Below are 24,434 nucleotides of genomic sequence, written 5' to 3'. Positions count from 1 at the left end.
CCGAGTAAATTTCTAGTTTAAAAACGAATTTTCATAAATTTTCTCATTTTAAAAACGAGCAGACAAATCTAGTCGAAAGTAGATCGATTTTAATAATTGAAACTTAATATAAATACTATGGGCATTTTTTTCATTAAAAATATGATTATTTTTCTGAATTTTACGTTCAAATAAAAATTCGATTTGCAGAACACCAAATTCGGCTTAAAAGCTCCTCGGATTTGAAAGCGAATATATTTACAGAACAGACTTGAATACCAGTATAGAGGCGAAATTCTACATAAAAAAGTTTTGCAGGAACAAAAATCTACCTACCAAATTTGATTATGATCGGTACATAATTGAGCCAATCAGTTCCATTCTGAACATGAATTTATATATTCATACCTCGTTTGACTCGAATGAAACTTATTATTCCATCTTAATACTCGTATTTTTATGCCAGTTATAAACGTTAAATTAATTTTCTGAAGAGGACCTTATATAAGGAGGATTTTTACTCTATCTATAAGGATCCAGAATGTATATACTTTATAGAATCGGAAAATTATATTATAGAAATTACAAACGGAATGACAAATTTATATATACCCTTCTCACGAAGGTGAATTTTACTTTAATGTTTTGTTTCTTGGTTTGTTTGTTTTTAAGTTTAGGCATACGTATGTTACTTTTGTTTCCGGATAGGACCGTAAATGGTTAAAATCCACATCCGACAATCACTTAAACGCACATATTTCATTAATTAATAAAGCAATTGACTTGAATGTATTACGAGTGCACATTAAGCATTATACGAAATTTTTACCATTTGGTCCATAATTGTTTAATTTAATTTCAAATTCTTTATTTCAATAACCTAGCCTATATAGGCCATAATCGGTTATAAATTTCTACTTATGAAATTGTTGAATATGAATTGTTGTGACCATATAAGGACCATTTCCGAAAATAAATTAAACCCAAATTGAACCAACATAACACACTATGAAATGATAATATTTGGTTAAAATTCGACATTAGTATGTTCTGTGTATAGATAAATCACTCTGCTAAAGAGTTTTCGAACTAGCCTAATATTGATCATACTTCTGATTTATAGTCATCAACATCGTTTCAAAAATCGTTTAAACGAATTTAGTTCATTATAAATAGTGACATTGGAATAAAACTCGGCAGAAACATGTTTGTAAATACACAAATCAATTAAAAAAAATGATTAACTTAAAAAAAATTTAAACAATTTTTTAATTGAGTCAATTAACTTTTTAATTGAAATTAAAAATTTTCTGGGTTTGTGTGTATGTTTTTACATTTTGTGTTAGTGGTGTATAAAGTTAGCCGTAAGTTACTTAAATTTTAGTACTCAATCTTATTAAATATGAATACACGTTGCTATTTATAGTTTATGTTAAGGAAATAAATTTTAAAATGTATAAAATATATATTTTTATAAGTTATTCCGACAACTTTTTCACTTGCTTTATTATTAAAAATAAAAAAATTTTAGCATCAATTAACCATTAATTTATGAATACCCGAAAACTGCATGGTGATTTGCAACATTTACAGCATCACTATTTTTGTTAGAACAAAAGAATGAACAAAAAGTAAAGAATTAATTCAGTGTTAAAAGTGATCACTACCAAACAACATCGTCTGCATCGGTGTTTTTTTTAGCAAATTTTTAGTTTTTTTTTGCAAATTTAACGGTAAACGTTTATAAAAAAGTGTTTGTGCAACGCACAGTGGTATAGGAAAAAAAAAAGAGGGAAATAATTCGGTAACTTCTAAACGGTTAATCCGATTTTAATGAAATTTGGTATGCACAAAGAGGAGGTGTTGTCGAGTTTAGGTTTTGAATTTGGACCTTATAGGCCAACCAGGGGCCCGGCGGGGGGTCCTCAAATTAGGACACCTCGGCTATGTTAAATTTTTAAAACGATCCTATTTCTTCATTTGAGTTCCGATTTAAAAAAAATTTCGTATATAGAATCTCCTCATCGAGCACTATAAAAAATGTCATAGCAGTAAATTATCTCTTATAGTTTAGGAGATATTCGCATTTGAAAATTAAAATTTTAAAATTTTTACCGTTCTTACTTTAGTTTTTTGATAATAGCGGGTCCAAATATTCCCGATTTTCGCCATTTCTTTTTTTATTCGCTTAACAACAAGTTTATATATCAAGCAGTGAAAGAATTATGTAAAAATCATGACTGAGTCCAAAGTTATAGGCATTTTAATTTAAAAAATTAAAAAAAGGCGATTTTTTGCCATTTTTTGGGGAAAAAAGTATCTTTTTCTTTTTAAGTTATCTAAAAAGTTTCTAAGAAGATGTATATAGAATTTATACTTTTTGAAAAGCTGACTTTACATAAAATACGATAAATGAAACAAAACCTAAAAATTTTTGATACCGAGGGGACCAGGTCCATCCAAAAAAACCCTATTTTTTTATAGAAAATTCAATTTTGAGCAAAAATTCTCAAATCGCATAGTCGATATCAAATTATAGTGACCTGTTTTATATGACCCAATATGTTCTTAATCATTTTGTAACGGGTTTCGATAACCCCGCCCCTGGTATGGATATAGTAGGCAAAAAACCAAAAAATCCCATTTTTGGGATTTTTTAAAACTTTTTTGGGAATTCCGGGATTTCTAATAAGAAAATTCGAACTTTTTATTTAATTTTAGATTTTGAGTAAAAAAATCTACCTAACTGTAAAATTTCATCAAAAAATATTCATAAATAAAATTTTTATTGCAATTTGAAAAATTTGTATCTTCGCAAAAACTGAATAAAAAACATTTTTTAATTTTTTTAAAAAAGTATTCCGCGAATTTTTTAATTTTCAAAAATTATATACAGTTTTGAAAAATAGACAAAATTACCTTTCCATTGATATATAACATGCCTACCTAATGTTTTTTAAGTGACAAATTAATTAGGGAAAACTCAACATCTTTTAGAGAATTTACCTAGTACTATTATTTTCATCCATACATTTGTTAGGCATGTTTTACTACCTAAATTTTTATGAATTTTTACAGCCACTTTTTACGATTAATCTTTTATTCTTTATCCCTAAAAAAAATTAACAAGTATTTTTTTTATATAAAAATAGTCTTTATTTATTTTTTTTATAAATTAATATAATTTTGTAAAATAATCGGTATCACAGTAGTCCATATCTAAAAGATAAAGTAAATCTTTAAATTCATGAATATTTTCAAATGCTAACGTTTTGTAGCAAATCCAACGTTTCCTTATAGTAGATAAAACAGGATCAGAAGATAGAATCAGATTATTAAAAATATCTTCATTTTGAGACTGCCTAGAACACCTTCTTGAGCTAAACTGATGAATATGCTTAAAGTCTCTATTCCTCGATTCTTGGGGTTCTTCTGTAAGCTCTCCTAAAGGCAGAATATTATGTTCTATGATGACCTTTTCATGACATAATATCTTGTGAACTGTAGGTGTCATTTCTTTCCAGGGATATAATTCCAAAAGTAATTTAGAAACTTTTGTAGAATACTCTCCAAATTTTGTTGCGTTCACTTTATGCTTGCTATTTATCGCCATTAGAATAATATTGACCTTTTGCAGTAAATCCATACTAATTCCGGTTATTTCGGAAGTAGTTTCAAAATGTTTAAAAAAACGTCTAGCGGTATTACCATCGTTTGTGCTTCCATATCCTGTGAGTGGTTTATCAATATTTAATCCCATCCGCTTTTTAAATTCCTCTTGAATTCTTCGTTTCTCACTGGCTCTCATTTCCATTAACTCCTTATTGTTATTTGCACTTTTGTTTGCATTTTCCGGTATGCTTCTGTACTTTAAATCATATGCTAAATGTAGAAAATGTTCCAGAAATCGTATGCGAGCATGTAGGGGGGATATTCCAAATTGTAATGTTTCCTCATTTATTGATCTTTGCTTGGAAATATTCGAAAATTCTGATTTTTTATCACCACATATGTAGCAGTACCAAGTAGATGATGTTCCTGTAATGGCATTTCCAACTTTCCCATCAATCATTGTAAGTTTTAAATCATAGGACATGTTAAACGAATAATTTTCTATTTCGATTGTTATAGGTTCCAAGTTTTTAATTTCTGCTTCAATACGATTTATCAAATCTTGCGTTGTTGTTTTGGATTCCTTTATATACTCAAAGCTTATTGGCCTACAAAAAGCTTTGGATCCTGGAGTCGAATTCTTCCAAATATCATCGAACTGGTTGATGGAGAGTGCTGATAATCCATCACATCCCCACTTACAAATGAGTTGAAGATCACAAGAATTTATTTTTTTTAGTTGGTCTGAAGAAAAGTCAGAAGCAATCCTTAAAGCAGTATTTTCGAGTAGAGCGCCGAGTCCAATAACAGCCTTCCGATCAGTTATTTCAATAGGAGGTGGTATAATGCTTTTCTTCTTTTCATTTATTTTGTCATATGATGGTAAAACATCCACTCCTTTTTCAGATAGCGCCTTTCTTAACGTTATGTAGTTATCACGACTTAATCCCAGCTGCAACATAAGCGCAATAGCTTCTTCCTCAGTGAACGTTGTATCAGATGATGGTGTGGGTATACTCTTTACAATTCTTTTCAGTCGTCTTGGTGATGCGGTTGGAAGAATATTTGCAATTTTTATGGCATCCAAAGGCTGTTTTTCTTTTCTTAACATTGCTTTAAAAGTGTCCGAAACTTCTTCGTTAGATAAGGTTTCTAGTGAAGTTGATAACCTTTTCCTCTTAGATTTTGAGCTCAAATCCTCATACTGCTTACAGGGAGCACCAACAGTTGATACGCAAATGAAACTTCTACACATTCATCCAGCCAATCAGAAAATTTCGATCGAAATTTAGCAATGGAATACCGAACACTCTTCAGTTTTATATCAACTGATTTTATAAAATTTTCAATTTTACATATATCAGTTTTATCCACTTTATTTTTATGTGCAGTTTCAATATATTTCAATAAGAAGTTCACTTTATCTTGAAAAGGAGCTGAAGAGTATTCAAATAAAATGGAGCACAAATCATTTTTTTTAGTACGATCGCCATGGTTAGAAAATTACAAATAATTACAAACAGATATAAACCTGTCTTATATATTAATTACAGGTACTTAAATTAAATTATTTTTTAAAGGGTTATGATATTCTACCTAATATGTCTAACGTATCCTTATGTAATGAATTTTTCCTCAATAGGTCACTTTAATAAGCTACCTATTAAAGTGGCCTATAGGGGTAAAAATCATTACAGTTTAAAAAACAATACCTGAAAATTTTTTAATATATGTAACAAATTTAAGAGTTAACGTTATGGATGAAAATAATAGTGCTAGGTAAATTTTCTAAAAGATGTTGAGTTTTCCCTAATTAATTTGTCACTTAAAAAACATGTTATATATCAATGGAAAGGTAATTTTGTCTATTTTTCAAAACTGTATATAATTTTTGAAAATTAAAAAAATTCGCGGAATACTTTTTTTAAAAAATTAAAAAATGTTTTTTATTCAGTTTTTGCGAAGATACAAATTTTTCAAATTGCAATAAAAATTTTATTTATGAATATTTTTTGATGAAATTTTACAGTTAGGTAGATTTTTTTACTCAAAATCTTAAATTAAATAAAAAGTTCGAATTTTCTTATTAGAAATCCCGGAATTCCCAAAAAAGTTTTAAAAAATCCCAAAAATGGGATTTTTTGGTTTTTTGCCTACTATATCCATACCAGGGGCGGGGTTATCGAAACCCGTTACAAAATGATTAAGAACATATTGGGTCATATAAAACAGGTCACTATAATTTGATATCGACTATGCGATTTGAGAATTTTTGCTCAAAATTGAATTTTCTATAAAAAAATAGGGTTTTTTGGATGGACCTGGTCCCCTCGGTATCAAAAATTTTTAGGTTTTGTTTCATTTATCGTATTTTATGTAAAGTCAGCTTTTCAAAAAGTATAAATTCTATATACATCTTCATAGAAACTTTTTAGATAACTTAAAAAGAAAAAGATACTTTTTTCCCCAAAAAATGGCAAAAAATCGCCTTTTTTTAATTTTTTAAATTAAAATGCCTATAACTTTGGACTCAGTCATGATTTTTACATAATTCTTTCACTGCTTGATATATAAACTTGTTGTTAAGCGAATAAAAAAGAAATGGCGAAAATCGGGAATATTTGGACCCGCTATTATCAAAAAACTAAAGTAAGAACGGTAAAAATTTTAAAATTTTAATTTTCAAATGCGAATATCTCCTAAACTATAAGAGATAATTTACTGCTATGACGACATTTTTTATAGTGCTCGATGAGGAGATTCTATATACGAAATTTTTTTTAAATCGGAACTCAAATGAAGAAATAGGATCGTTTTAAAAATTTAACATAGCCGAGGTGTCCTAATTTGAGGACCCCCCGCCGGGCCCCTGGTTGGCCTATAAGGTCCAAATTCAAAACCTAAACTCGACAACACCTCCTCTTTGTGCATACCAAATTTCATTAAAATCGGATTAACCGTTTAGAAGTTACCGAATTATTTCCCTCTTTTTTTTTTCCTATACCACTGTGCAACGTACTAAGTAAAAAAATATTTGTGTTGTTGTTTGTTGCTGTTTTCATAGCAAGACGTGTGTGTGTACTACACATCTATTTGACAAGACGCGGCATGTGGTTTTGGTGTGTATTATATTGGTACATTGTTGTTGTGTGTTGCTACATTTGTTTTTGTTATTGCTTGTAAAGGGAGTAGAGGAATAAGATAAAAAACAGTTTGTTGTAATTACTTTTGGATAAAATTACATAGATATTTTCAAATTTTTAAAAGAAAAAATGTATATTATAAATTTTTCTTCATAAATATAGATACATAAAACAATTATTGCAACAGTTTTTTCAAAACATCACTTGCTTATTATCTGATTGTATGGAAATCGAAAAACAGATATGTAATATTTTTCCTACAGAGAATTGGTAAGAATACTTTCTTTATTTTCTTTAATACAAATATTTTAACTTTTTTATTTTAGGAATTTTTTGCCAATGGAAAACAGGGCAAAATATACAACAAATAAGCAAATTATATTTTCATCACAAATATTTTAACAACATTTTTTCTTTATTGCAGAAAGCGTAGAAGATTACACTTTAATAATAGAAGTTTTAAGATCTTCAAAAATAAAATAAGATGAATTTTATATTTTTTGGCAGAAGTGTGCTCCATTACGTTTCCAACAAATTACAAATTCTGAGAATACGTGTGAAATTTTTAAATTATGGCCAAAATACACAAAACCTTCTGGACACCTTCTGGTAAGTACCATGCAAAAACATTTAGTACTTTACTCATGTCTAGTTATTTAGTCTAGTACATAATCTATTCTTGTCAATAGTCTAAAGGTCTTATTCATAAACTGTTTTAAAAGGCTTATAAATCAAAATTTCATACAAAATTTGTTCTATAAACCTTTGATAAATGTTTATGAATAAGACAGTAGATACCCCCTTATTCATAAATAACATTGTATTTTATAAAACGCTTATAAAACAAAATTCCTATACGAATTTTGATTTATAAACTGTTTATAAATTTAAAATTTTTATGAATAAGGGGGGTAGTCTATAGCATAGCATATAGTTTAGTCGATTTAAAATAATACATATACATACTAATTTTTTCATTTTGTATTCGTTTTCAGATTGATATCGATTTCGTACTAAAATATCCAGTGGCGAAGAACTTTGAGGAGCGTTGGCATTTTGCAAACTGAACGGATCGATGAAGGTAAAAAACCGCATACATTTTCGTTATGGTTCCATCTAAATATTATTTATTCGCAAGAATCATTTGCTGTTGTTACCAGTACAATGGATGAATAGAGACAAAACTAAAATTATTAAAATTACAAGGCCGAAAAATTCAACCAAAGTTTCTTGTGATTGGGGATACGTTGAAAGTAAAACAAATTTTTGTATATTTTGATAATTTAAGGTATAATTTTGTTTCAACCCTTAAAGTACTTGATGTTATATTTAAAATATTTTTTGTTTTTAATCTGGAATATCCCAGTTTACCACTTTATTCAATCCCTTTTCTATGATTTGCCTACAAGCAACAAATTAGTATTTGTATTTATATACTATTTATAATTAATTTTCTTTTAAAACATTTACTTAATATTAGTAATGTATATAAAAAATATAAAAATATTTAATTTCTTCTAAAATAGATTTATAAATATATACCTGAAATGCACAAAATGAAAAAATATATACTTTAATGTAATTATTCCTTTATTATATTTTCAAAGATTATTTTTTATTATATACGAATTTATTTTACTGGTATTATTCAAAAACTGAAATTTTTGTTTTTATAAATAAATAAATAAAAAATATTTTGTCTTTCAATTTCAATTTATTTAATTAATTTAGAACTGCAAATCAATTAAATTTTTAATTGAATCAATTAACTTGTTTATTGATAAATGTTAAAAACTTTAATTAATATTTTAATTCGTCGAATTAAAATATTTATTGAAAAATTTTAAAAATTTTAATTAAATCTTTAATTGGTTCAATTACACATTTAATTGAATCATGCATTTACATTTCAATTAAAAGTTCAATTAATCTTAAAAGAGGGCAAAACCTCAATAGTACAAAACCGTTGATTAATAATAAAAATATTTTTGCTACCGGAATTTTTAAAAAAAAGTTTTTACTACCGAAGACTTTTTTAATTGAAATCGATTTCCTATTTTTTCTGTGTAGATAGTTAAATATGTTTTAATAAAAAAAAAATAAAATACTAATAAGTTGACAAAAATGCAAATAGTCAATGGCAATTATTATTTTTACATTTTTTCACACGCATTCATACATATGCATGCCACATAGAGTGCCCCAAAAAAACGAAGTTGCGAATTTCGCCTGTCCCCCTCTCTTGAATTGTTCTATGGATTGTAAAACTATGTCATGCAAAAACTTAGACTGATTGAATAACGTTAACAGGTACCGCAACAGCTCTGAAGTTTTCAAGTGCATTTACAAGAAGAAACTATAGATTTTTTTCAGTTTTTGTTCAAATTTGGCCATTTAGTAATAAATTGGAATGGCAATGTGCACAGAATAAGCATTTCAGAAAGATATAAAACGCAAAAATAGCTTGAAAACTTTTAAAGTTATTGCAAATTCCCTAGGTCATTAACGTGTCTTACATCATATAAATTTAAAATGTGACAAAAAAATTTACTTATTTTTGAGATGTATTCTAAAAAAAACATTTTTTTTACTTTAAATATATTAATAATTACTCGAATAATAGTTTTTGAGCGTATATGATAACGCGAACTTGTTGTCAGCCTTGGTCAAAAAAGTTTTATTTTTTCATATCTTTCTGAAATGCTTATTCTGTGAACATTGCCATTCCATTACAATAAAGTTCAAAATTTATTACTAAATGGCCAAATTTGAGCAAAAACTGAAAAAATCGATATGTTCCTCTTGTTACTTGAACTTGGAAACTCCAGAGCCGTTGCAGCACCTGTTAACGTTATTCTATCAGCCTAATTTTTTGCATTACATAGTTTTAGAAGCCATAGAGCAATTCCAAAGGGGGGACGACCTGTCGGATACAAACTTGGAGCACTCTAATGCCACAATTTGTAATAAATTCCACTATTTGAAATAAATTGTAATATCTAAATCAAAGCGACATCAACATGCTTTAATAAATGCTTTCAAAATAAATATTTTTTGTATTTTTTATGACCTTGTTAAGAAGTTCGTTTAAGATCGTGTTGTATACATGTAAATTGACGAAAATCTTCGCATTCAAAACAATACTAGCCGTTGTATTGTAACAAAACATAAAATACTGTTTCTACGTAAAAGTTCGAACTGATCACTCGTAGATTTCGAACAGGGGTGTGATGTAATTTTGAAGGAAAATCGGGAAATTTGTCAAAAAAAAAAAAATCGGCATATTTATTTTTAAAATCGTCGGGCATGGCCGACCATATGATGTAAAAAATGTGGATTATTTTTTATAATAGAGCATTTAAGGGTTATATGGAGGCAAATTTTACAAATTGTAGTACATGGCTTTTCGTTTACATTAGATTTACGTATGCTAGATTTCATCGTGATACTAGTGTTTATATGAGAATTATTGACCTTCAAGCCATTTTCTGAAGGGGACTTTGTATGGTGTTAGGGTCAAATAAAGTGCGATAATTACGAAAATCAGAAGTATTATAAAGACCTATATAGAACTAAGTTTTGTCGATTTTTGTAGAGATACTACAATATTTAGAACCAATATCTTTGTGTGTCAGCACAAACGTATTAAACCCTCTCCACTATGGTGGTGTAGAATATAAAAACACTTGTTATACATAGTTAGATATTTTTAAAGAAAAAAGAGGTAAACTAAATGCAAAGAACTACAATTCTTAATGATTATATACCCATCTTTTTCAATCATTAACATACATATAATTCAAATAGAGTTGCCAAATTAATAAAAAATATAAAGTAACCATTATTTTTTCACAATTGTGTGCGTGTTTTTTGAAACTATTCTGTACTGTGAATTTAAGAATAAGTATACTCATGCATATGTTGTCAAATTTTATAAAATGCCTAATCTTGAATAGCATGTACCTCTTCCAAATTCAATTTGGTAATTTTTTGGACGGGTAACGGGTAAGGTGTTACTAACTTAAAAAAAATAATCAAAATGCCGCTGTCTTTAGTGTGGTGTAGGGTGTATTTAGACAGCATTGAAATAATAGTCAATATTAAGCGATCGTTAATATAAGCATTAGCACAATTCTATTTGTAAAATAGCCCATTTTGCTGCAATAAACATTAGTAAAAGTTGTATTTTTGCCATAAAATTAATAAAAAATTTTTCAGAAAAAAACTAAACATTTAATTGCTTTTATTTTTTTAATACTATTTTCAACAAAACAAACAAAAAGAGTTTATTTAAAATTGAGAGTAATTTTAAATAAATATAATTTTTAATAAAGAAAATAATAAAATATAATATCAAACAAAAATATTAGAACTTTTTAATCGATGGAGTTTGTGTATGTTAGTTTATATATTTTGTTACTAATACATTCTCCCTACTTATGTTTTTGACAGCAGAATAAAATGGGAGGTCCACACCACGCGTTTTCGCATCAAAGTATAACGTGCTTTTCATACCTACTTCGCATTCTTTCAGTTTTGTACAACTTTTACTTATTTTTCATAATTAAAGTCATTTTAAGTAATTAAAATTAATAAATACGCATTAAATAAAGAATCCATGCCCCATGTTAAGAAAATATAAAATCTGTTTATTTGATATATATAACAGTTAGAGTCCTCAAATTTTGTCGGAGCCACTTTAGTGTCAACATGATTATTTAGGATAAAGAGTGGTAGGGGCGTGGCACCTTCCATATAAATTAAATAGAAAAATTAGTTTAATCTTGGAAGCTGGAAATAACTTTAACATACATGTGAACATTTTGGGTAATAAATTGGCGGAATACCTATGAGTGGAGCGACACCTCCCATATAAATTAATAACAAAAATTCGTTTATCTGGGAAATTAATAAAACTAAATTCTTAAAATTTTGCACGAAAAACTTTTATATTTTAATGAAAAAGAGCGGACTTTCATCTGGCGGCCTTGGAGCCCTCATATGAATAAAATAGAAAAATTCGTATATCTTAAAAACTATTAGAGCTAGAATCTTTACATTTTAATTAAAGAACTTTGACATTCATCTGAACTTTTAGGGTATAACGAGCGGACTTCCATATGAATTAAATACAAAATTTCGTTTAACTGGGAAATTTTTCAAATTTTCCACAACATTTTGGAGGATAAAGGGCGGACTTTCAATGGGGTGCTGGGATCAACATATATAAATTAAATACAAAATTTCGTATATCTTGAAAACTGTTATACCCTATTTACACATGCACGGAATATAGTAGATTTCATTCAAAATCTTTTTGCAAATCTAGACCGTTTACACTTACTCTTCTAAGCATACGAAGATTTAATTTTTTCTAATATTTATTAAAAAAGTGTGTGATGTGAAAAATTGGATATTTAAACTAGCATACACAAAGGGAGCTTCGCTTCCCTAATCGAAATTAAATGAATTATTCAGATTCTACAAATATGTATTTAAAAACTTTAACTGTAAAATACAGAAACAAAACACCATCAGATATGTAATGCACTCTCCTCTCTTATATCAATAACCTCTTTTGATAGAATTTTGTTTCTTGCTTTGATTGTTTGTTTTTTACACTGAACACTAAGAAGTGAAACGCTGTCATTTTTTTACAACAACAACGTTACGCTCTTCTCACAGACGAGTTCTGTGTAACTCCAACACATATGTAAGAAACTTACTCTCTCTCCAAACTTCAAAACTTTGTCGCGAAAATTCGTGGCTTATAGAACTTGAAAATATTTTTTATCACTTAACGTTATATTTTATTATATATATTTAATAGCCCGAAAAGATTTATTTTTTTACAAACGAAAAAAAATATCTTTTTATTTTTTTGACATTTAATTTTTGTTGTTGAAATTAAAAAGAAAAAAGAACAATGTTGTAAATTTTCGTATGGTACATAAAAAAAATATTTCAACTAAATTAATTATTATTTCAATGTTGCAGATTAAAAAGCAAAGTACGTTCATATATAATGTTTATAGATAAATTATGTTGCAAAATATTGAAAGAAATCTTCTAAAATATAAATTCAAATGAAATATTTTTTTTTTTTTAAATTTTTAAATCCGATTTTTTGCAACTATGTTGGCTTGAGAATTCTACTAATACATTCTTAGAGTTAGGTACCGACTGACAGTAGACCTAGGTACTTTTTGACAGCGTTTCACTTCTTATTTATTCTTTGGTTTTTTAGTTCAAGCTTACATACGTACTTTTGTTTCTATGTATTAGTAACAACTTTAAACGCTTATAACTTCCACAATTCTTAACCGATCTTGTTAATATATATATTGTGCACATCTGAGAACAAAATCCTTTAAAATGATATATTATTGGCTAATATCGGATGTATTCTGTACAGAGACCCGATTTTAATACTTTTAAAACCAACTTTTTGATTTTTTTTCAATCAAAAAACAAACATTTAATGATGAAAAAAAAGTTATTTATTCATGAAATATTTTTTATTTCAATCCATAAAAAATTTTTTCTTTCTGATATTTATCAGTAGAGTTGAAAATTATTTTCAACTTTTTTCCATCAGATGAAAAAATTTAAAAATGTAAAATTAAAAATTGATACAAAAAAGAAATAACTTAAACATTAACAAATACAGAATTTTAATCTAGTGATATTTTATCTAAAAGGCTTGCATTAAGTTTAAGTAATAAAACGTTTTCTAAGTTTTCAGGACTTAAATTTCTTCTGAGCTTCGTCATTAAAATAGGCAAGGCACTGAAAGCTCGTTCAACAGAAACTTGGGTTGCCGGAGCTGCTAGTGCTATCTCAGCAATTTTAGCAATAGCATAATTTTTATAACTCTTTTGTTTCCAATAATTTAGTATGTTGGAATTAAATGGAAGTTTTTCTCCATATTGAAGCTGCTCTAAACTTTCCAAAACAGAGCTGCAGTCATCTTGCCGCAAAGAAACAGCAGCAGACTTCTTTTCCAATTTCTCATATCTTTCATCAATTGGATATACAAAAGAGTCTTCTTTGGCTGTGGGAACATATGTATGTAGTTCTCCAAATGACTTTAGTTTGTTAAAAATCATTAAAAGGTGAGACTGTGAAACAAGTGAATATTAATAAAAAATAGTAGATAATATAAATCCAGCTTACTATAGCTAGTTTTCTTTGATCATCTGTTAGAAAGGTTGAACCCCTATAACAAAACCTAGGATCTAAATACAATGCAGCAATAAAGGCTTTATTTTCAACTAAATTTTTTTTTCCTCTTCTACAGTGCTTCGAATAAGTATGTTGCTATGTAGTTGTTGCTAGTCATTTCTTCTAACTCTGTTTCACAAACCAACCACTCGGTAAAAAAATCACCCATTATTAATTGTTTTGATTGTAAAATTGTTGTTGTTTCTGCAAGCGGTTTAAAGCATTTTTCAAAATTCTTTGCAAATTCCCAATCTACATTTACTTTAAAAAGAGAGTTAGATTTAACAATATCTTCTACTTTTACTAATGATTTGACCATTTCGTAGGTGGAGCTCCATCTCGTGTTGTTGTCTAATGTTGGAATAGGACTTATTTGCAACTCCCTCATTTTTTTCGTATGGCCTTTACACCCTCCCTTAACAAACTCAATGGTTCATTTATCTTTTTAATGGCATCCCATGATGCTAACTGAAGTGTATGTGCAGCACAATGTACAACCGATAAACTTTGGGATATGTTCGTATAAAAAGAGGGGAATATATCTACATCTAAATTCTCATCAGCATTTATATCATTTTCGCAATATTCTTGAAGAAGTTTAGAAGTTTTGATGACATTGGCACCATTATCAGTAGTAATAGAATACACTCGGCTAATATCTATGTTGTATTGCTGAAGTGCATCTAAAACTTTTTGTTTTAAATATAAAGCAGAATGTCGTTCAAATAATTCGATCATTCCAATGGTATAAACCATTATTTCATAGTTTTGAATAAATTGAATGTTTATACCCATTAAACTACGGTCCATTCTGCTAGCAATATCTAGCTTAAGACATACATACAGTAGTTTTCCGATTTAACGAACCCATATGCTGTCAGGCCTGTTCGTAAAATTGAAAAGTTCGTTATATGCAGTACTAAGTAAAACGTGGGTTTTTGGTAGGAAAAAAAACATAAAATATTTTTTAAATGTATTTTATAAAAATTAATTCTTTTTTTTTATAAAAATAGCACAAAACACAAAATTCCGAATCTTATATACCCACCTTCAAACCATATTTGTGTCGAATTTAATCGCTGTATTTTTATACCCTTCACTTTCGTGAGAAGGGTATATATAAGTTTGTCATTCCGTTTGTAATTTCTATAATATAATTTTCCGACCCTATAAAGTATACATATTCTTGATTCTTATAGATAGCGGAGTCGATTAAGCCATGTCCGTCTGTCTGTTGAAATCAGTTTTTAGAGGACCCCAGATATCGGCGATGTCAGAATCTTCAATAATTCTATTAGACATGCTTTCGAGAAGATCGCTATTTAAAATCAGCAAAATCGGTCGGTAAATAACGGAGATATGAGTAAAAATCCGAGACAACCTCTGAAAATTTCATCAAAAAATTGTTAAAAAAGCAACAAAAACACTACGTAGAAAAAGATGTACACGTGTGTGTGTAGATGTATTTGGTTTTATTCAGCTGTGTATTTTTTTGTATGTTTGGAATTCAAACATACAAAGTATACACAGCAAAAAAATATGATTTGCATTTTTTGTTAAAATAAAATAATTTTCCCTTTTGTTTTGCAAATATATTTTTCGATGAATAGAAAAAAGTATTTAAAACGTTTTCAATAATATGAGAGTACATTGTGAGTTATTGTACAATAATTTTTATGCGAATAATGTAAGTTTGAAATTTAAAACTAACACAAATTTTTTCCAAGTGCTTTTTAAAACAATTTTTTTTTACGATAAACAAAAACAAAATCTACGTCTCGTCAATGTTTACCAGCAATGAATAAGAGGTCGAAGTCGACCGGCTTCGAGTCGGAGCTTAGCCGCCGCCGAACTATATTTAGTTGCTTGAGCCGCCGCCGAAACATTCGGCTCAAATCGACTCAAATTTTTTTAATGTTTTTATTAACTAGACTGTAAGATCAATTATGTTTAAAATACACTATGGTGAAGGGTATATAAGATTCGGCACAGCCGAATATAGCACTCTTGCTTGTTATTTAGTACATTTGAACAACTGTGTTTAGTTTTGTGCTTCTACTAATACATTCTCACCAGTTAGGTCTTTGACAGAGACTTAGGTCCTTGACAATTAGTTTCGTCTATATACTACTATATGTATTATAGTGTGTAACCAGCTTTAATAGTATATAAAATTATGCGGTATTCAGTAATTTTCAGAAATACGTATTTATGTCAAATTTTATTCCGAAAACTTTGATTGTCAATTTGCGTTTAAGTATTTTTCGGAAATGGACCTTATATGGAGTTGTGACCAATTATAGACCAAATAGAAAAAATTTCGTATAATGATTTATGTGCATACATAATAAATTCAAGTCAAATTTTTCTCTAAGTGCTTTATTAATTAATTAAATATGTGCGTTTAAGTGATTTTTAGAAGTGGACCTTATATGACAGCTAGACTAATAATGAACCGATCCGGAAAAAAATTGGTTAAATAATTTTATTGTTCACAAAACATATGTAAGTCGATCCTGATAACTTTATAATTCAATGAAAAATATGCGCCTAATGATTTTCGGAAGTGAATCGTATATGGGAGCTATGACAAATAGTAGACCGACCAGAAAAAAATTTCGCAAGGTAACTCATATATGAACAAAACGTTTTTTGTTTTATTTTATTTTATCAAAATAGCTTAAGTAATTAATAAATCTTGAAATTTTGTTTAATTGAAAAATTAGAAAAAGAAATACGATATTTATTAAAATTTTATTTTTAATAAAAAAATGATATTTAAATATAACATTACCTTTTATTTTAAAGAAACTTTTCATTCATATTTTTCAATTTATAAAAATTTTGTTGACATTTTAATTTTTTTGTTTCTTTTATTTTTCTCTTTTTTCTTGTGAAGCGTCGTAGTTTTTAGTATTATTTTTGAAAAAACAGAATTGAATTACTATAAACAACTAAATTTTGAGTAGATTTTAACGAAATCTTGTTACGAAGTATTAAAATCAAATAGATTTGGCTCGAAATCTCTTAAGTACTAGATTTTGTGTATGTGTCAATGAGGTATAAGTGATTTTCGGAAGTAGACCTTATATGGGAGCTATGACCAATAATGGACCGATTCGGAAAAACATTGGTCGAATAGTATACATATACACAACACATATTTGTGTTGAATTATATGTCGATAACTTAATAATTCAATGAAATATGTATATGCTTTTAAGTGAATTTCGGAAGTACATCTTATATCTATGACCAACTATGGCCCTTTTCGGAAAAAAATAGTAGCCGGATTTATATATAAACAAAATGGTTTTGTGCCGAATTTAATCCAAATAACTTAATTAATCAATGCAATATGTTCGTTTAACTGATTTTCGGAAGTGGGCCTTATATGGCAGCTATGACCAATACAGGACCGATACAAATCTTCTTTGGTAGTATGATTTCTACATATTTGTTTTATATTAACATGTACAAAATTTTGATATATTTGAGGGAGTTATAACCGATAAACTAATTTCCGTGAATATGTATCTTTGTATGGGGGCTACAGAAAATTTTGAATTAATTGTCATGATTTTCAACATACTTGATTCCTGGTAGAAAAAAATTAGCTGTGTTCCTTTACTTGTCATGTTTGCAGGTTTTTACCAGAAACTGTAAAAGAGACAAAATTGAGGAAAATAGGTTTCTCTTTGCCAGAACTTGTCGATTTTAGCCAGAAATTTTTTATCTGGTAAATATAAAAAAATAGTCAAATAAATTATTTGTTTAAAAAGTACATTGAAAACAAAATTTTTTGAAATTTTTTATTTATTGAAAGAGGAATTAAGTTTTTTCTGTTCCCGTACTTTTTACAAGTACGAAGAGGAAATTCATTAATTCTCTTTAGCCAGAAAAGTTCTGGAACAAAGCTGTTAAAGTTTAAGTTTCTGAGAAAAGTGATGAAGAATTACGAATAAAACGTAATGTTTTTCTAGGTAGTCCGAAACTTTACATGTAATAGATTTGGCTCTAAATAAAAAAATCCGATATAAACTCTCAAAGATATAAAGGTTAAAAGTTTTATACCTTTTTGATTTTTTGTACTTTTTGAACAAACGAAAATCGCCATAAAATCACGTTTCTATAAATTTTTAAGAATTTAACATTGATATGTCTTATGTGTCTAATAGAGTATGTGTTTACAAAAAGTTAAAGAAATCTGGAGACTATCGGTAAATTCTTATTTGATTTCTCATGGAATTCATGATATACTTTGTTGGGTTTTAGATGAATATTTCTTCGTGTTACATACGGAACGACAAACTTATATATACCCTCTATCACCACTGATGGTGGTGGAGGGTATAAAAATAGTGTGAAACTTGTGTTGAAACAGATAGAAATAGTTTTTTTTGCTCGTGACGTCTCTGTATACCCTGTCCCCTAAGCTAAAAGTGGTTTTAAATTTATGTTTCTAGGTTCAATGTTTCTAGCTAATAACAACATATTAGCGCTGCTCTTGTTATACTGCTCTCACTCTGCTTTGTTTTTATAAACACGAATAACAATAACAAAATTTTCCGTATGATTATGTATATTGTTCTTTTTGCAATTTCTATCTGAGCATGAATAAAAAATGTAAATTTTTTATAAACTTTTCAGAGGTTGTCTCTGATTTTTGCTTATATCTCTGTTATCTGTGAACCGATTTTCAGATTTTAAATAGCGATCTTCTCAATTTTTTTTATTTTTACATTTTTTCACAATCGGTCAATATTGTCACAATAGTAATTTTTAAATAAAACAACAAAAGTTTCATTAATTGCATGGATTATATTTAAGTTCTTAACCTAAAATATGTAAAACATTGTACTTCATTTGTTGGTATCATCATAAGCCTTTAATATAATACTTATAATGCTTCGTTAAGCTTTTTTGGCAATGAACTAGCTAATTTTTTTGTTATATTTGAACCGTTTTATTGTGTTTTCTTATCATTCTCTCCAGCTCTTCCCATAAATGTTCAATAGGATGTGTGATTGCGTGGGGTGTGGAAAAATATGTGGAATATTATAAATACGCACATCATGTGCCGTGTGCTTGGGATTAATATCATGTTGAAAATAGTAATCACTTCCCAAGTTCAACTTTTCAACACTTTTTTGTAGGTTTTCCTGTAGAATGTTTAGATATACAGTCTTATCCATAATTTTATCAATAAATACGAGATTATCAATAAATACGAGTTACTTGCAGCCATTTTGCCATATCAAAATAATTTTTTAAACCAAAGGGGAATTAATAGTTTTGTCCCAATATTTTTGTCACGTAACATTTAAGTATAAATTGCAGTACATATTTTTTTCTTCAAGTATTCAAATAACATTTAAAATTGACACTACCATAAAGTTATGCTCAAACATAAGAATATTTTTACATTAAGAATTAAATTATTTCATAGATATTTAATGAGATATTTATAGTCATATAGTATGAGTGTAGCTCTCATACAATGTCCCTTCCCGAAAATCACTTAATTCACTCATAATTAATAATATGCATATGTATTCACAAACGATCTGGCACAAATATTGCCTTTTTATACAGAAATGTTACTGTAAAATTTTAGGACGATCGGTGTATAATTAGTAAAAATATGAATTGCATGTCTAACTGCTTCTTCTATTGCATCTTAAAATTATTGCCTTAAAAAAAAATTTTGGAAGGCAATTATTGTTCGTGGTGAAGAAATTTGCTTCACAACAGGTATAAAATCACTTAATTTGTATGTAATCAATGTTCAGTGTTGAAAAATAATATTAATTCAGTGAAATCTGCACAGTGTCCCATGATTCTTTTTAAATTTTTTCTCGATTTAGAGCAGACGTCGGCGCTAGTATTGTCCTGAATACGAAGATTTTTGGCAATTTACATGTATACAGCATTATGAGCATAAACTTATGACTTGCTACAAAAATCTGTTCACAATCACTGTTACTACACTTTAGTAGATACAATATACTTGATTGTGTATTGAACAGCAAATTCAAATAAAATCATGTATTACAAATGTGTTTTCAGTTTCTTACTTTTCGATAAAATCTGGCTCCTGTGACTTTGTGAAATCCCTTTTTGTAAACTGCTTGATAGTCGTCAGGATGTGAAAACTTGAAAAGAATTCCACTTGCTGTTTTCGTTAAACTAAAGCATCCTTTAAAACTCATCTTTTCACATATTAATGCAGCGCGTTCCATTGACAATTCATAAGATGGTGTTAGAAGAAATGCACCTTAAAATATATAAATGTATATTAATTCAATAATTTTGAAAACCTAGAACGATTTTATTCAAGACTAATATAATAAAAAAACAAGTAAGAGTGCTATATTCGGCTGTGCCGAATCTTATATACCCTTCACCATAGTGTATTTTAAATATATTTTATAAATTTAAAATTTTTTCCCGACTACATTATTATTACATCAAAAGCTAAACAAAAAGAACAACAACGCTAAACGAAATAAAACACAGAATACACAAGGCATCTAAACCAACAGACATCTAAACATACATAACGAAAAACACAGAAAAACAAAAACAAAAATAACGCAATGACGCCAACAGCATCCAAACCAAGGGTGCCCTATGCGCTTGATTACTCTTTTGTTTTTGTAAATGCGGTTAGCTATAGACAGTGTTTTCTATACACTTAAGTATATGCGCTTAACATTAGCAATACGTTGTTGTTGTTCTTAACAGTATACAAGCAAGAGTAAAACAACAACACTTTCGTATTCATTGCTGGTAAACATTGACGAGACGTAGTTTTTGTTTTTGTTTATCATAAAAAATTGTTTTAAAAAGCACTTGGAAAAAATTTGTGTTAGTTTTAAATTATTTAATTTTAACAAAAAATGCAAATCATATTTTTTGCTGTGTATTTTTTGTATGTTTGGATTCCAAACCAAATACATCTACACACACACGTGTACATCTTTTTCTATATACAGTGTTGTTGTTGCTTTTATAACAATTTTTTGATGAAATTTTCAGAGGTTGTCTCGGATTTTTGCTCATATCTCCGTTATTTACCAACCGATTTTGCTAATTTTAAATAGCGATCTTCTCGAAAGCATGTATAATAGAATTATTGAAGATTCGGATCTCGCCGATGTCTGGGGTCCTCTAAAAACTGATTTCAACAGACAGACAGACATGGCTTAATCGACTCCGCTATCTATAAGGATCCAGAATATATATACTTTATAGGGTCTGAAAATTATATTATAGAAATTAGAAACGGAATGACAAACTTATATATACCCTTCTCACGAAGGTGAAGGGTATAACTAGGGTTTATTGAACTGAGTACTAGAAAATATATTCCATATTTAATTTTTTCATATAGTTTTGTTTACTTTTAAAAATATATATTATTTTCGGTGTTGGAAACGTCAAAATTAAAACCACTTATATTCACGTATATTTGATACGTAAACATTTTGTTTATTTTGAGGTAAACCCCTTGTCCACACTAGAAAACGTTTGTTGCAAAACTTTTGATTTTGTGTGAGAAAAAGAGATGGTAGATATTTCTTTCTCTTTCCTTACACGCAAAAATCAAAAGTTTCCATGTATGAACATTTTAACAAATCGCAAAATGTCAAGTTTAGTGCTGTTTGACTCGAACCAATTTTTTTACTTATACACGTATTGTAGTTAAAGAGCAGTATGTGTTTTAGGATAATAACTTTTGCACTATTTTTGAAAATTCCAAATCGGGTATAACCTATTCTACTTTTGGTTACATTTTCAATTATATTTTTAAAACAAGTAGAAAAGTATAGTCGGGCATGGTCGACCATATAATACTTACACCAAGTTTTAAAGTTTTTATATTTCAAAAAGAAACTTTTATGTTGAATTTCACCTTAATTCCAAAGTATTTATAAAATTTATTGATAACAAACAAAATTTTCGAAATGAGGCTTTGTATAGAATATAGGTAAATTAAAATTTTAAAATTTTTACCGTCCTTACTTTAGTTTTTTGATAATAGCGGGTCCAAATATTCCCGATTTTCGCCATTTTTTTTATTCGCTTAACAACAAGTCTATATATCAAGCAGTGAAAGAATTATGTAAAAATCATGACTGAGTCCAAAGTTATAGGCATTTTAATTTAAAAAATTAAAAAAAGGCGATTTTTTGCCATTTTTTGGGGAAAAAAGTATCTTTTTCTTTTTAAGTTATCTAAAAAGTTTCTAAGAAGATGTATATAAAATTTATACTTTCATCAAAAAATATTCATAAATAAAATTTTTATTGCAATTTGAAAAATTTGTATCTTCGCAAAAACTGAATAAAAAACATTTTTTAATTTTTTTTAAAAAAGTATTCCGCGAATTTTTTAATTTTCAAAAATTATATACAGTTTTGAAAAATAGACAAAATTACCTTTCCATTGATATATAACATGCCTACCTAATGTTTTTTAAGTGACAAATTAATTAGGGAAAACTCAACATCTTTTAGAGAATTTACCTAGTACTATTATTTTCATCCATACATTTGTTAGGCATGTTTTACTACCTAAATTTTTACGATTAATCTTTTATTCTTTATCCCTAAAAAAAATTAACAAGTATTTATTTTATATAAAAATAGTCTTTATTTATTTTTTTTTATAAATTAATATAATTTTGTAAAATAATCGGTATCACAGTAGTCCATATCTAAAAGATAAAGTAAATCTTTAAATTCATGAATATTTTCAAATGCTAACGTTTTGTAGCAAATCCAACGTTTCCTTATAGTAGATAAAACAGGATCAGAAGATAGAATCAGATTATTAAAAATATCTTCATTTTGAGACTGCCTAGAACACTTCCTTGAGCTAAACTGATGAATATGCTTAAAGTCTCTATTCCTCGATTCTTGGGGTTCTTCTGTAAGCTCTCCTAAAGGCAGAATATTATGTTCTATGATGACCTTTCCATGACATAATATCTTGTGAACTGTAGGTGTCATTTCTTTCCAGGGATATAATTCCAAAAGTAATTTAGAAACTTTTGTAGAATACTCTCCAAATTTTGTTGCGTTCACTTTATGCTTGCTATTTATCGCCATTAGAATAATATTGACCTTTTGCAGTAAATCCATACTAATTCCGGTTATTTCCATGTGAGTGCTTTGTCAATATTTAATCCCATCCGCTTTTTAAATTTCTCTTGAATTCTTCCATATCCTGTGAGTGCTTTGTCAATATTTAATCCCATTCGCTTTTTAAATTCCTCTTGAATTCTTCTTTTCCCACTGGCTCTCATTTCCATTAACTGCATTTTCTGCTATGCTTCTGTACTTTAAATCATATGCTAAATGTAGAAAAAGTTCCAGAAATCGTATGCGAGTATGTAGGGGGATATTCCAAATTGTAATGTTTCCTCATTTATTGACCTTTGCTTGAAAATATTCGAAAATCCTGATTTTTATCACTACATATGTTGCAGTACCAAGTAGATGATGTTCCTGTAATGGCATTTCCAACTTCCCCATCAATCATTGTAATTTTTAAATCATAGGACATGTTAAACGAGTAATTTTCTATTTCGATTGTTATAGGTTCCAAGTTTTTAATTTCTGCTTCAATACGATTTATCAAATCTTGCATTCTTGTTTTGGATTCCTTTATATACCCAAAGCTTATTGGCCTACAAAAAGCTTTGGATTCTGGAGTCAAATTCTTCCAAATATCATCGAAACTGGTTGATGGAGAATCGCTGTCAGCATACTTTCGAATTCTTAATGGAACTAGCGATATCATAAATACACTTTTATACTCGGAAGATGATTCACTTGTGTTGATTTGTTTATATTCCGAGAGTGCTGATAATCCATCACATCCCCACTTACAAATGAGTTGAAGATCGCAAGAATTTATTTTTCAGTTGGTCTGAAGAAAAGTCAGAAGCAGTATTTTCGAGTAGATCGCCGAGTCCAATAACAGCCTTCCGATCAGTTATTTCAATAGGACATAGTATAATGCTTTTCTTCTTTTCATTTATTTTGTCATATGATGATAAAACATCCACTCCTTTTTCAGATAGCGCCTTTCTTAACGTTATGTAGTTATCACGACTTAATCCCAGCTGCAACATAAGCGCAATAGCTTCTTCGTAAGTGAACGTTGTATCAGATGATGGTGTGTGTATACTCTTTACAATTCTTTTCAGTCGTCTTGGTGATGCGGTTGGAAGAATATTTGCAATTTTTATGGCATCCAAAGGCTGTTTTTCTTTTCTTAATATTGCTTTAAAAGTGTCCGAAATTTCTTCGTTAGATAAGGTTTCTAGTGAAGTTGATAACCTTTTCCTTTTTGATTTTGAGCTCAAATCTTCATACTGCTTACAGGGAGTACCAACAGCTGATACGCAAATAGCAACTTCTACACATTCATACAGCCAATGAGAAATAGGGGTAAAAATCATTA

The 24,434-nt window shown here is 28.5% G+C and overlaps 1 protein-coding gene and 1 long non-coding RNA gene across 2 annotated transcripts in view; one reads left to right on the top strand and one right to left on the bottom strand.

Moving 5' to 3' along the window:
* Window positions 1–24,434, bottom strand: part of LOC111689819 — a 103,917-nt gene that overhangs the window by 42,282 nt on the left and 37,201 nt on the right. Inside the window, exon 2 of the mRNA XM_046945361.1 lies at window positions 20,036–20,235. Within this exon, the coding sequence (XP_046801317.1) occupies window positions 20,036–20,235 (200 nt within the window). The remainder of the gene's footprint in view (window positions 1–20,035; window positions 20,236–24,434) is intronic.
* LOC124418618 lies at window positions 6,806–8,261 on the top strand. The gene is made up of 4 exons (XR_006940109.1): window positions 6,806–7,004; window positions 7,159–7,343; window positions 7,730–7,815; window positions 7,873–8,261. It is a non-coding gene; the product is annotated as an uncharacterized LOC124418618 (long non-coding RNA).

This window comes from Lucilia cuprina, chromosome 3, assembly GCF_022045245.1.
Source record: "Lucilia cuprina isolate Lc7/37 chromosome 3, ASM2204524v1, whole genome shotgun sequence".
In the NCBI taxonomy this organism is placed as follows: Eukaryota; Metazoa; Arthropoda; class Insecta; order Diptera; family Calliphoridae; genus Lucilia; species Lucilia cuprina.
The sequence above is the reverse complement of the archived record's forward strand: the minus strand, read 5'-3'. Positions and strand labels throughout refer to the sequence as shown.